Source organism: Pistacia vera, unplaced genomic scaffold (assembly GCF_008641045.1).
Source record: "Pistacia vera cultivar Batoury unplaced genomic scaffold, PisVer_v2 Contig727, whole genome shotgun sequence".
Lineage (NCBI taxonomy): Eukaryota > Viridiplantae > Streptophyta > Magnoliopsida > Sapindales > Anacardiaceae > Pistacia > Pistacia vera.
This window is the reverse complement of record NW_022196587.1, coordinates 89,619-104,790: the sequence shown is the minus strand read 5'-3', so window position 1 is coordinate 104,790 and position 15,172 is coordinate 89,619. Positions and strand designations below refer to the sequence as shown.

Here is a 15,172-nt window from a genome sequence, read left to right as displayed (position 1 = left end):
TTGAATTATAAGATAAAACGTTATAGTATTTAATATATATTACTTTTTGAAGTCTTCGCTTATACAATATTAAGATTATTAATTTTTCAACATAATACTAAAGCGTCTATTTGAATCCAATTCGCACACGAAAGTGTGTTAACACTAAAATATATGCATATAGAGTAATACTACACATACATCATTTTCATACAACATTTTCCATACAACATTATGTGGCAAGATATGATTGGCTAATTTAAAATTAAAATTAAACTTTCACCTAATCACATTTTGCCACATAATGTTGTATGAAAAATGTTGTATAGAAATAATGTATGTATAATATTATTCATGCATATATTATATTTTTAAGCATAACCAAGCTATTGGTATCTGAAAATATTTACAGAATTGACTCAAAAATATTTACGGAATTGACTCAACCTCTCGCATAACCTTCTCATCGGACACATACCAGAAGGACCACAATTCTATACATTTCCAGACAGCTCGTTCGATGCAAACCCAGGATCGTGTGGAAAATATGTATCAAGAAACTGTCGTTCCGATTCTGAAGTGAGGCTCCAACTCCAAGAGAAGAAGATCAGGGATCCAAGTCTCCATTTTCTATTAATCGACAAATGTTCATGATAGGGAATGCAGGCGTATTGATAACTGGAGTGCTACTTGGGCATACATTCACCACAAGAAAGCATGGATGGTTTGCTGAGAAGCAGCAATTGCAGGGAATTCGCTGTCTTTCATATTAGTGTAATCTTTAGGATCTAAAGAGCGCAGATCAAATAATCAATCAAATCATTTTTTTTCCCCTAGAGAAGGTCATATAAAGAATAGAATTTTGCCCTTAATATGCAACTTTTTGTTTGTATTTCATCCTCAGAATGGACAATCTTTTCTGCAAGGGAAATTTCTCATCATTTCTACCTAGTTTGTTTAAATAGAACACAACTTTTTTCAGAGTTAACATAACCTCCTCACTATCATTACCAAATTCTTTTTCTTGAATTCTTAGAACCCTCTTCAGCATCTCCAGTAACTCGACCTCCTCCTTCCCTAATCTTGTCTGAATGATGACCAAACAGTCAAGAGCCTCGCCTGCCATATCAATTAAATAACATAAGATGGACACATGAACAGAGTTTGGCAAGTTGAGAATAAAATTATACCAAGACATGGCTGATCACAAATATATTCAGATCATAATACAGACAAAGCAAAATAAAAAACAGAAAAGGCATACCAACAGGAAGAGAATCTTTTCCAAAAGCCTTCTCACGGATGCACAGAACCTCCAGCACTAGCTTCTCAGCTTCTTCATCCCGATTTAACTGGTAGAGAGTGACTCCAAGCTGCAACATTGGAAAGGTGATGGACTGATCATCAGGCCCCACTGTCTTCATCATGATCTCCAAACTTGTCCTAAGTAGACGCTCAGCCTCCACAAAATTCTTTGAATGTGAATAGGAGGTTGCAAGATTTATAAGGTGTGCAACTGAGCTGGGATGCTCTCTCCCTTTATAATTCTCAGTAATCAGCAAGCATTCCCCTAGTAGCTCTCGACCTTCTTTTCCTCTGAGAAGCAATCCAACAAAAGAAATACAACACTTATTCTCATAAGCTTAGCAGCATGCAATAGTATAAAACATAGCTGTATAACATAGCAGAATGCAATCTAGAGTTATGAGAGTAAAAAGACTTGCAAATGATAAGGTCAGCAAGAGTAACCACAGGTCATCAAACAATGAAGTTACAAGTTTAACTCCAAACTCAAAAAGTCAGTAGGGATATTTTCACCAAAAGATTTGACAAATTATCAATGTAAAACATCTACTGCATTGAGTCAGCCTACCAATTCCCAGTGGATAATGCCAATTGCCAAGACAGGCGATCTACATAACACAATATGAAGGTTGTTCCACTAAGAAATGAAACAAATTACACAGCCTATGTGTGCTAATATTGGTCTGATCAGAATGCATTCATGCTCCCTATAGAAATCCAATCTTGCATCAGACAATACCTTCCAACAGCATGAAGTAACTCCGCCAAATCAATCCTCATTTTCTCCATTATGCTGTCATCCAGAGCCATATATTTTGAATCCTTGATGACCTGGAGACCTTTCTTGTACAGATCAATGGCTTCATCTGTATTCCCTGCCAAATTTACACACAAAGCGATACTTAAGCTTCGGTAACATATAAACTTTCAGAGAGTGATAACACTAATTTATGAGACAGAAACTGTATAATGAACCTAAAATTCTAGAATAAAATCTTTTACACTTACAAATATTGCTGCAATATATATAAACACATCAAACAAGTAAGTTCTGTCCAAAAGTAGGAAATCTGCCACATATGGAGAGAGATAGAGAGAGAGAGCATAAAAAAGTTACCTTTTGCACACTTTGCATGGGCTAGAGAACACATAGCCATTCCAACTCTTCCATCATGTTCCCCATATTTCTTTGTATAAATCTTTTGAATTCTAAAAGGCAAATATAATAAAAAGGTGAATTATCAAATCCAAATTCTGCAAAACCCAAAAATACACATGAAAAAGAGATACAACCTTATAAAAGCACTTTCTGCAGCCACAGCTTTTCCTTCCTTAATCAAAAGATTGCCAAGACCAGATAAAGGTAGCACCAAATCCTCGCTTTCAGCACCTCTGTTTGTTTCCAAGATGGTAATCACCCGATGGTAGATTTCAACTGCTTTTGTGGCTCTTCCAACAGAGCCAAGAACTTTTGCTGTCCCCAATAATGGTGTGATAAGAAAAGTACTATTCTTCCCTAGAAGGAAAACATCATTTTGAGGAAAACATTGATTTCTGGTTTGCTGCTTTTAGTGAATTACAAAACAACAGAAGAAAACCCCAAAAATGCAACAGTAGTGATAAGACATTAAAATTGTAAAAGAATGACAAATCAGCAGAGCAGCTTAATGCCGGAAAGTGGAGGAAAAAACATATTACTTGTTCCAGTTTCTAGCCTATTTAAATATAGCATCTTAAGCAGCATAATTGCTAAAGTATTCCTTGTGAAATTGCAATTTTGTACCAAAAGCAATCAAAAGTCCCTATTTTGCGAAAAAAATTATAGCTCCGAAAGATTTACAACCAGGTATGCGTGTTCCATCAAATGAAGGACAAATAGGCAACAACGTGACTCTCCATTTTTCAATTTGCAGTATAATTGTCAAGAATAAATAATACTCTAAGATCAAAGCAAGCAATTTCATGTAGTTTTAACCATTAAAAAAAGAATGAATTTTGAGTTGGAAATTACAAAGAATTTAGAATTTCAAGGCATACATTTCAAACTGTAAATGAAGGTTCTAGAAAACATCTTAAGAGTGCTTAATCCTAGTAAAAGGTTTATTTGACGCATAGCTTCTGCTGTCCCTTTACCTTTAACAGAAACTACTAGAGATAACCAATGTAAAAATCTTAAATTGTAGTAATGCACAAAGAAGAAATATATTAGCCAACTTTATGTCAAAGAAATTGAAAGTCTGACAGCCAACAAAAGGCTAAGATTGAAGTTTTTATGCTACTCCAACAAGTAACAGAGACTGCACAGACTGGTTTCGAGGTTGTACTTACCATATCTGTTTTCCAAAATACTAATAACTCTTCGATAAACGAGCATGGATTTCTCAAACTTCCCCAACATTGAATACATACTTCCCATATGGATGAGTATTCCATCTAGAAGAGGTTCCTCATTCTTCAGACTATCAACAACTTCATTTATCTGACCATGAAGACAATGCAGCAATAAGAATGAGATGAAAAATAACATTGAGAATCTCAAAATCTACATACCAAAAGCAACAAATATGTGACCTTTAATGTTAATGTAGGACGTACTAAATGAATTGTAATATGATTTGAATTGTAAGATATACACAGGTTTAAAAGAACCACTTTTTTTACACAAATCACAACAATATTTTTGAAACATTTGACTAAGGCACTTTCAATGGCTGACACTTAATGGAAAGTGCATAACTTATGCATCTTAGAAATGACACAATTTAGATGCAATCCAACCATATAAGTGCATTAATTTAACGGCTAAAAAATTGTGGTAAAACCTGTGTACAAAATATGGGACTCTTGAACCTTAAGTCTTTTTGGCATTACACACAGGAAAAGGAAGTTACCATATTCAAAAGAGACCCAACAAACTTCAAGTCTCCAATAGCCACATATCCCAAGGCTATAATGTCAAGAATTGCAGCTTCTTCTATGCCTTTAGTGCCTGCATTTATCTGTTCTTTTACAGCTTCATAATTTGCTTGAAGCAGGTCTATGGCATCATTTTTGTTTCCCTTCATAATCATAGTTTTCACTTCATCAAATAACTCTTGCAACTGTCTCTCAAAATCACTAATACCATTCAAATGGTTACTTGAGTAGTCACGCAACGTTTTATACCTGTTAATTGCAGATTTCTGGTAGTAAATTTTCTAAGGGGATATTATGCAAATTAAAAATGCCTTCACATTTTCAAATAAACTAAACATACCAAAGCATTTATACTGGTAAAGTATATGTCTTTCTTTTCTCTCTCTCTCTTTCAGACTTTCACTCACACTTGAACACATAACCACTTGGGCTACAGTTTCTTCTTTTGGTTACTGAAAACTGAAAAGCCTTATCCTTCTCTTTATAATAAGTTGTGCTATTTTTGGTTAGTCTTTGCACGAACAAGATCTTTCACTTCCCTTGTTTCGTTGTTTGTTTCATTATTGAATTCAAGTGTATGTGCTGTCAAAGTTTGAAGCTTTTTTGTTCGTATCTGTCTGCCTTGTTGTGCTGCTGCTTTTTTCTAATGGTTTTTCTTTTTTGGTGCATTTGATATCTCAGGGACTGAGTTTCTTGACCGTATGAGCTTTCAAAGAAGGAAACTTTTGGCTTTTCTTTTGTGGGTTCTGTACTCTCTCAAGTGTTAGTAAAGTTCTTCAATGGATACTCTTGAGTGGGTTGAAACTTGTTTGAGGATTTTAAATTTAATTAAGCTTGGTGTTTGGGTAAAAGTGTTTAAAGAAAAAGTTTAAATTTGTTGCTTGAATTGAAGTGTGTTGGGTTTGTATGCAATTTAATGGAGTCTTGGAGCCATGTTTCTGGGGGGAAAGGATCTATCGCAAATGATACAATTTCACCTTCGGATTCTTCTGCAAGAAGTAAAAACATATTGATGGGCTGGGAATTGAAAAGTTTTGGTAATAACATGTTAGTCTCAGGTCAACAACAAGCTATTGAGAACCAAGGTTTTAGTGAATTTGGTATTCAAGAATTGGTAGTATAGGGTGAAATTAAAAACTAAAATCTGGAGAGAGAAAATACGGGTCCACCCGTGGGCCCACCCGTACCCGTATAGGGTAGGGCACGGGTCCAACATTTTGGACCCGTAAATCTCAACCCGTATAAGGACACGTACCCGTTTAACCCGGACCGTACCTGGCCCACCCACCCGTTTTGCCAGGTCTACATTTATCTAGTGACAACTATCAAATTTTAACAGCATACCCAGAGTCTTGATACGTCAAAATATGGATGTTTGAGGGAGGAAAAAAAAAAAAAAGCCAACATCAATAATTTCTAGAGAATGATACATTACTAGCACTTGAGAATGATCTCACCTCTGGAAGTCATCCGGATCAGAAACACCAGAAGAAACATCTACATTGGTTCCTAATGAGCCAATTGAAGCAAACTGTCTTGACCAGCAGTGACGGGCAATGGCTTTACCAGGTATCATGTAAAGCTTAATATTACAGTTCTGCTTTTGGCTACAATTGTAGAAGAATGTAATGCAATTAAGACAATGTTCTGAATACAAACGCACACCCACTTGTCCCTTCCTGAAAACATATGAAAACATTAAGGCTTGTCAGCTAACAGTATATAGGAAAAGTGAATCTTCAAATACGGTAATGACAGCCTCCAAAATTGATCTATGCAGACTAAACTGTCTCAAACTAGAGCATCAAATTCGAGCAGAAATTCAATAGATGATCATAAAAGATCACGAAAGTAACAAGAGTAGCAAGCTGGCACTTTTTAAAGACCACTTAAAGCTTTGGAAAAATCTAGTAGTATTGTGCAGTACAAAGCGTGTCCAAAGACACTCAGAGAAACACAATCATACAGGTTACAAACTCCTCTTACAAATACTTTCTTTGTCCTCGACAAAATTTAACACACTTTTAAAAAATAAAATAAGTAAAAACAAAAATAAACCGCTTCTCCATGCCATCACCGCAAAATTCATTGGAACTACACCAACCACAGACTCCAAACTAAGTTTTCTGCGATTCATTTCACATAATTCAATTTTTTTTTCTTTCGAATAGAATGTATAATTCTTGAAAATGGTTGTCAAAGGTATAATGAAAGAAAGTGTAAGCATAAGCCCAAACCTAACAAGAATGTCCATAGTTCTAAGAGTAGCCACTTAAAACACACAAGAATATCATAATTCCGATTGTAGAAACAAGAAGAAACTCAAAACAAAAATCAATTTATATATACAAGAACTAACGGAACAATAGAGAGTTAAAATTGTACATGAAACTGCTGAGAGAAGGAGAGGGGAGAAGGAAGGAGGCTGCCATGGGAGAGTTGCGAAGCAGAATCTGAGTACAAGCTCAATATTGCAGTGAGGGGCTAAGTGAGTCGACTCGGCTGGTCGCGGATTCTCCTTTTAAAAAGCCTCAACTCAAGAAACCCAATAAGGCAGAGGTACATAAGCTTATCCTAATTTTCCAATGAAATTTACAGTGTAGTCACAGCTCAATACTTTCTTAAACATAATATTACCAAAAAGCCCCTCGGATATTGGAAATTACTCTACTTGAGGTCTTCAGGGGGTGTTTTGAGATATATTACCAAAAAGCCCCTTGGATCCTCGTCTTTGTAACATAAAGCATCACCCTCATAATACATCTTCTTAACATGAAGCTTCATCCTTATAAGTTATAACATGTATGAGTACGAGAGCATTCATTGCTTAACGGCAAACTGTCGTACATGAAACGTCCCTCATAACATTTACAAAGAGTACTCATTGCTAAACTGCAAACATCCTTAATACCATTTACGAGGGTATGAAGTTCGATGTCTTCATTTTGCAAAAGTTTGGTTCCACTGATGTTACCTTCACAAGTACTGTAACCAGAGCGAATTATCTCAATCCCAATGGATTAAAGAAAACTTGTAGATCAAGGCTTTGGAATCAATTTATGTCAAGAGACAATTGCAGGAATGAAATTAACCACTAATAAGAAAAATAATTCATCATTACAAAAGGAATCATGGACATTACAACACTCCGTACTAACTTCTGAGGGTATCTATACTGTCACCGAAATTTTGAAGTATCTAGCTCATCATTTAGATTATTATCAATGAAATAAACAAAAACAAAAAAAAAATCCTCAGATGAAATTGGATTCCTCTCATCATTGTTTATTTGCCCCGGATTTTAACTTTCAGCGTCCATTGAACTTTTCCTTCTGGTAAGGGGATGGACTTTGGCAACCGCAAAGGCAGCTCATACTCTCCATAAATTGATAAAGGAGACGGTAGATGAAGATTTTCAGGTTCAATAACTACCGATAGCTGCCTTGCCACCTGAAACATTATAAAATTGTATCAGCACAACAGCGGATAAAAGATAAATAGAATTCGCATAATGAACTTTTGTCAACAGAATCTTACATTATAAAATTGTATCAGTGCAGTGTAGGATAAAAGATAAAGAATAATGAACTTTTATCAACGGAATCTTGTGAGGTTCCAAGACCCAATCCTGAATTTTTATGGTTAACTACACATTCCTAATCTAAGGAAGAACAAAAGCTACACCTCAATGAAATACCAAGCAAATTCGAAAGAAAATTGATAAAAAAATCATTAAAATTCAAACCACCATTATGTGATTCACAGGCCACAAACAACAACAAACACCATATTCTCTGAAGACAAACCAGATAAAATTACCATGAAACTCAAATTTTACTTGCACTTGCATATTGAATTTTCAAATTAGATATTCAAGAATTATACATTCATAATGACTTTTAAAATCTGCAGCCCCATCGGTTTAATCATGATGCAGTAATGTTCTCTAATCACTAAACTATGCTTCTTATCCACTTAAAACAAAATTGTTAAATCGTTTTTTCTAGTTTATGGATCAACACAGCAACTCTTTCTTCCTTATTTATAGTGCTCTGCATTCATCCACATACAACATACTTAAAAATTATGTTAAAATTTCAGTACACTGATCATATGCAATTTTCTCCAAACTTCACAAACATATGTTGAAACTTACCAAATATACTACATAGTAACCAGATTCCTATGACAAAATAGTTCAATTGTCTAAACTGGACAAAATTATCAGAAAAATAAAAGGGCAATCATTTCAATTATTGGCATGACCTTAACGGTTATCTACCTGACCTACATGTAAATGTGTGATCTATCCTAAGAATTATGTTTTCCTGTATCCTATATCAATGTTTAACAGCCATAAATAGAAATTACGAAAAATAGTTTCTTGGATGCAGGAGATCTCCAATTGAATGATTATTCATAGGTTGCACATGTCATTAGAACAAAGCTTGCTTTAGTATTCTATTAAAGAAAAAATTACAAACAAAGAGGAAAATATTATACCTCAGCCACAATCTCCTCTTTTGTCACAGGAGAGCGCACTTCTATTGGGTCATCTTTTGATTCACGAGAACGTAATTTTTCAATATTGGGGAACCTCCGCAATACCTAGAAATGCAAACTTGATCAGATAGCTTTTACCTGAAAATTTTTTTGAAGAATAGCACCCCCAAGAATCACTAGTTACACCAATCACTATGTTCTATTATAACATCTTTATTTTTTTTTTTTTTTTTTAATGTTTGTAAAAGAAAACAAACCATATTGCTCCACCTCAAGCTTAAATTAGGGGAAGAAAATAAATTTCAAAAAGGCTGAAGATATGTAAGACCAAAGATTTATATGTCCAAATCTAAAAGATGTAAAAGAAAGGACACGAACCAGTCGAGTATTCTCTAGGCGTTTTGCTGCCTTTTCATATTCCTTCAACTTATCATCCTCAGTCTTTTTGACTACTTTAACCTCTTCCACTTCCTCAGGTTGGTAAATCTGATAAAAATAGATCACAAATTAGCAAGTTGCAATTAAAATTAAAAAGAAAGGATGACCTGGAAAGAAATAAAGATTATAACAAAAGTCAAATTTATAAAGAAGTTAAGTATGTATGCTTTTAAGTATCAGAAGAAACTGTGAAATTTTCTGCATAACTGAAATTAAGATCTCTAGACAATACGAGGTCATCTACAAATGGGAGAATGTCTATAAAAATAGTGTAAATAACTAACTCATGTACGATGCAGCTATGAAGATATTTGATATTTCCAAAGAGTAGTACAGCAGATAACATTTAAGAAATGGTATCACTTGCACCATAACCAGCACATAATTTGAAGCTACTGTCTAATAATGAAAATTCAACAACATTCTACCTAAGCCACAAGCTCAGGTTCTTTCCAAGCATCTTAAATACAGTTTCGTATTGCATTCCTCAAGATTATCTGTGGTCACACACATGCACATGCACATTTTGTAAGACAATAAGTGCTTGTTTGCACATTCAATATATTTAATAGATAAATGGATACCCTGCGTTGCTCTCTGATGAGATGAGCATACTTCTCAATGTTTGGGACTGCAAGCAATTTGGGCATCAAGTGATTGCGAAAATATCCAGGTGCAACCTTCACCATCTCTCCCGCATTTCCAAGCTTTTCTATTTTCTAAACATGTAAAACTAATCAACCAATTAATTAAGAAAGCAAAATACAACTTAATATAAAAATAAAATAAAATCTTTGGTCGATTCAAAATTCACTCACCGTCGTGAGAATAACTTCCAATCGTCTATATCTGACTCCTTGACAAGCATACAATATGGGATGATGGAATGCACGACCAGCGCCCTCTTTAATAATCTGTCGGAGGGCATTTCTGCTGTGTTGAATATAAGCCATCCAATGCCTATTTCAAACTATCTACTTCAACAAAAAATTTCATAAATTAATCATTTAATCCAACCATTTGAACATCCGAAACATAACCACTAATTGATTAATTTTCATAGCTTACGACAGCAAAATCAATTAACAATTTGTAAACATTCATCAAAATTTCTAGTCAAACTGATAAACCCACCTCAAAAATGATCTTTAATTTCTAAATATTCAATCAAATTTACTACTCACAGTATAAACGCTCATAAAAAATGTTAATTATAGTTTAAGAAAATTAAAAATTTTCTTCAAATAAAAAATCCAACATAAATCCCAAAAGAACAAATCATTTTAGACAAACGAAAAAAGCACAACCCCATTATAATAAACATACTTAATGGAGAAGAATATAAACCGGCAAGCAAAGCTCTTTCAATGGAGTGAAAAATTGAGTCTTTCTAGTGTTGTTGATGTGAGGTTTTCATTGATAGTGACACAAGGAGATTGAAGATGAGATTTGGAGAGGAGAGCTGTGACCGTGGAGTGTAGGTATTCGCCGCCGTGCTCCGTCGCCGGAGTGATGGGACAGTAAGAGGTGTAAGGCTTGTATGTTTGTTTGCGGCTGCTTGGGTTTTAGGTGAAATAAGAGATCGGCTGTAGGGTTTTTTTATTATAATATTAAAACATTTTTAAACAAATATTAATAAGAATATTTGTTTATTTTCGAGTAGAGATTATGAAACGTGGCTTATTTAACATATGATTTGATATTATAAAATAGAGATTTTATGAAAAGACTGTTAATTATTTATTTTAAAACATGTAAAAGAGTATTTTTGCTTAAATTATCTTTAAAAAGTTCTAATAATCTATAAAATATACGAATATTTTTTCTTTTTTTTTACATTCGAAAAGAGTTTATAGGTAACGATGGCAATCGAAGTGAAAATCGTCGCCTCGTCCTCAAGTATTAAAAAGAGTTGTACTATTTATCTCTAATATTTTATCTTATTAAACCTTAATTTTATGAAAATCTCATTAAAATTTCTAAAATTATTTAAATATCTAAATAAATCCCATATATTTTTAAAGTTACTATTCTTATTAATATTTAACTATTTATCTCATAAACAGTATTATCAAACTTTTATTTTATATAGAATTTGATAACAACCATATTTTTTTTTTTCATGAGATCTTGTTTTGATATTAAATCAGTTATAAGACAACTCTCAATCATTAAAAAATTATTGTAACTAATTTTATTTTATTTTCATTAGATCTTGTTTTGGAGGGTGCGTTTGGTCAGCCTGTAACCGTTGGTCAACTATGTTAGGTGGTCTCGTGATCTAGGAAAAAAACTAGAACTTTTAGGTTAAAATTATTTTAGAGATGTCTAATTTCTTCAGGAGACTTGAAAACAATAGTAGACGAGATGATAGTAATAGTAACAGTAATGCTATTAGAATTAATAATCAATAACAAATCTTAAACAATAATCAAGAATTAATCAAATTAATTAACACTCAAGAGATTGCTATGGCAAAAATTTATCAACACTAACATAACTGGAACATACCACCAGTTAGGAAAGACACAACACAATATATCAAATAAGTAATTTTGAATTCATGTCAGATTATTCTATTAAAACAACAATAGATACAATAATGATAACTGAATAAAAGGTCGAAGAAATTCAACTTTTTTCTTAAGAAGCAATACATAAGCACAAACAAAACAATTATAATTTTTTACATATAGGATTAGTTCTAGTAATAGTAAAACCATTATTTAGATTAACACAAAACATTCCAATATTAGTTATGTTAAGAGACGCAAGAAATTTAAATTTTAATAACTCTTTATTAGCAATATTAAATTCAAATTTAGAAAGTGAACCAGTTTATTTTGATTGTTATCTAAATTTTACAGTAGGATTATAGGATCCAACAATAATATTGACATTAACTATTAATTTAAAAGCTACTAAATCTTACTTATAAAGATAAAGCCCAACAAGCAACATTAATATATAGGATTATTACAAAGTTATGAATACCACTATTAGTCGAAGAGTCATTAGGACGTCTCCATCGGGACACATAGTTTTTATAGAAGCTGATAAAACAAAACATAAAACTTTAACACCACAAATATTAGCTTGGGATGAAATTATTAAACAAACAAATTCAAAATTGGAAAAATTATGCTCTCCAAAACCTCTACATAATCAAAGTGAATCTAAAATATGACAAATAATACAATAACCCGATGAAACAATAAGATTAAAATTTATAGAAACTCCCTTAGAACAAAATCAACTCATTATTACTAATAAAAATCATCACAACCCTAGGAGGGAAGAAATCACTACACCTAAGCCTCCATCAACAAGTTCTACAAGTAAATTAATAGGTGTAAATGACTCCCCTCCTGTACCAAAACCTGCTTACCAAAACACATCAACTCTACCTAGTTTACCAACACAATCAAAAGTATTAGGAAATTATAGTCAAACTAATACAATTATTAAAACCTTTGAATTTAATAAATAATTATTAAAACAAGTAATAATTCTTACAAAACTATAGTAAAGAAAAAAATACAAATTTTCTTTAAATTATTTAAACCAGAAGAACAAAATACTCTTAGATCTAAATAGTATAATATACAAGAAAAATTAAAACAAAATATATATTTCTTTAATTGGTTAGAAAATAGAAAATATTATTAAGAATTAAGTGAAAAGAAAACTATTTTTGTAACAACTAATACTACAAAAATTGGCAAACATCAACCAATAAAATTATTACATCTGTATATCCACCTCTCGAAGAAATAAAAATAGAACATCAACAAGCAAAAATAATAGCATCATCCTTTAAAAGAATTAATAAAATTGATGATAATAAAAAACAACCAACTTTAAGAGATATTAAAAATATTCAACATCAAAATAATTACTCTAATCAAAATTTTCACACTATTAGTCAACAAATGGATATGATAGAAGATAAAAACTTCTCATTTAATCACAAAAATTTCAAAAAACCCCGGAAAAGAGATATTAGAAGTAGAAAATTCAAATTCAACACTTTTTTTATTCATCAAAATATGTTAAACCATTTTTTTAACCCTTTGATATTCCAAAAGAAGAAATAGTAAAATTCAATAATCACAACACTATTTTAGAAACTATTAGTAAAAAACTTAATGAATTATCACCCTCAAAATCAAACGTTAATGTCCTTTCAAAATCAACCTCAATTAAAGAACAAAATTATAAGAAAAGAAAACCCTTGCATGATAAAAGTGAAAGAATATCTAAGAAACCAATCACATGCTAAAAGTGTTAGCAAGAATGACAGTATGCTTCTAAATGTCCTATGAAAAATCAAATTAAAAATAGATACAGAATTAAAACAACAATTAGTAAATATTATTCAAACAGACTCTGAAGAAGAATCTAGTTATGACATAGATCACGCAGATATGATTTATCAAATTCAAGAAAATTCTTCTGAAACAATGAGTGAATCTTCACAAAGCTATGATGATTGTAATTGCATGGGTCCTTCTTACAGTGCAATGAAATAAATAAATATGATATTAACCTCTAGGTCAATAAATGTTATCACTAAATCAAAAAAAAATTTATTAGATATTATTGATAAAGTTTAAGATGAAGATATTAAAAATGAATATTTATTAAAACTTAAAGAGTTAGTTTTATACGAAGAAAAACAAAAAGAGATTCTTATAATTTAAAAGATATATTAAAAAGATTTGAAAAACCCACTCAACTTACTCTTAGTAACTTGCAGGAAAAAACAAACATTCTTAAAAATAAAGTCAAAGAATGACAAAAAGATAATTTTGAAACTAAGACAGATTTATCATATTTAAAAGCCTCTAAAGAAATTATAGGGCAACCATCAACATCAAAATTAGAATTAAAAATTGCTGAAGAAACTGAAGCATCATTTATTAATGAAATTTCTAGAATTCAATTTCAAAATGGCATGCTTATGTTAGAATTAATATTAATAATGAATTAGATATTATTACACAGGCTTTAATAGACATAGGAGCTATCAAAATTGTATGAGAGTGATTAATTCCAACAAAATATTATGAAAAAAAAAAAAATATTACATGGAGCTAATGGCCAACAATTAAATATTAATTACAAATTATCTAATACTCATGTATGTATAGAAAACTTTTGTATTAAAAATATATTTATTCTAACAAAAGATTTAGATCAAGATGTTATATTAGGTACTCTTATATTACTCAAATTTACCCTTTCACAGTTAATAATAAAATAATCACAACAAACATTTTAGGACAAGAAGTAATATTTAAATTTGTTAATCCTCCATTAATAAAAGACATTAATAATTTAAAAGACTTATCAACATAAAAAATAAATCTTATTAATAATAAAAAGAAACAAATTAATTTTTTAAAAGAAGAACTAAAGTATGAAAGAGTAAAGCAACAACTAAAAAATTAAAAAATTCAAGAAATTATTAAAAATTTAGAAAAACGATTTCCGCATGAAATATGCTCAACATTTCCAAATGCTTCTTAAAATAGAAAACAACATGTAGTTTGTCTTCCTTATGTCAAAAATTTTGACAAGAAAAATATACCAACAAAAGTAAGGCCTATACAAATGAATAAAGAATTACTTGAACACTGTTATAAAAAAATTAAAGATTTACAAGATAAAAAATTAATTAGACCTAGTAAATCTTCATGAAGTTGTTCTACCTTCTATGTCAATAACGTGGTAGGAAAAGAAAGAGGAGCTCCTAGATTAGTAATTAATTATAAACCATTAAATAAAGTACTACAATGGATTAGATATTCAATCCCTAACAAAAATGATTTAATTAATAGACTATATAGTGCAACAATATTCTTAAAATTTGATATGAAATCAGGATTTTGGCAAGTCCAAATATATGAATTAGATAGATAGAAAACTGCATTTAATGTTCCATTTGGTCAGTATGAATGGAATCTTATGCCCTTTGGATTAAAAAATGCCCCTTCAGAATTTCAAAATATTATGAATGATATATTTA

The 15,172-nt window shown here is 31.5% G+C and overlaps 2 protein-coding genes across 2 annotated transcripts; both read right to left on the bottom strand.

Moving 5' to 3' along the window:
- Positions 1-786: 786 nt before the first annotated feature.
- Positions 787-6,787, bottom strand: LOC116114896 (nephrocystin-3-like). The gene is made up of 9 exons (XM_031401028.1): positions 6,586-6,787; positions 5,658-5,879; positions 4,176-4,449; positions 3,613-3,763; positions 2,578-2,800; positions 2,402-2,493; positions 2,024-2,159; positions 1,244-1,575; positions 787-1,098 (listed from the first exon to the last, which is right to left on the bottom strand). Exons 1-9 carry the CDS (start codon positions 6,630-6,632, stop codon positions 848-850), a joined length of 1,728 nt encoding a protein of 575 aa, XP_031256888.1. The 5' UTR covers positions 6,633-6,787; the 3' UTR covers positions 787-847.
- Positions 6,788-7,273: 486 nt separating this feature from the next.
- Positions 7,274-10,609, bottom strand: LOC116114905 (50S ribosomal protein L9-like). Its single transcript, XM_031401037.1, has 6 exons — positions 10,468-10,609; positions 9,960-10,115; positions 9,726-9,860; positions 9,082-9,189; positions 8,704-8,808; positions 7,274-7,650 (listed from the first exon to the last, which is right to left on the bottom strand). Exons 2-6 carry the CDS (start codon positions 10,092-10,094, stop codon positions 7,486-7,488), a joined length of 648 nt encoding a protein of 215 aa, XP_031256897.1. The 5' UTR covers positions 10,095-10,115; positions 10,468-10,609; the 3' UTR covers positions 7,274-7,485.
- Positions 10,610-15,172: the final 4,563 nt, after the last annotated feature.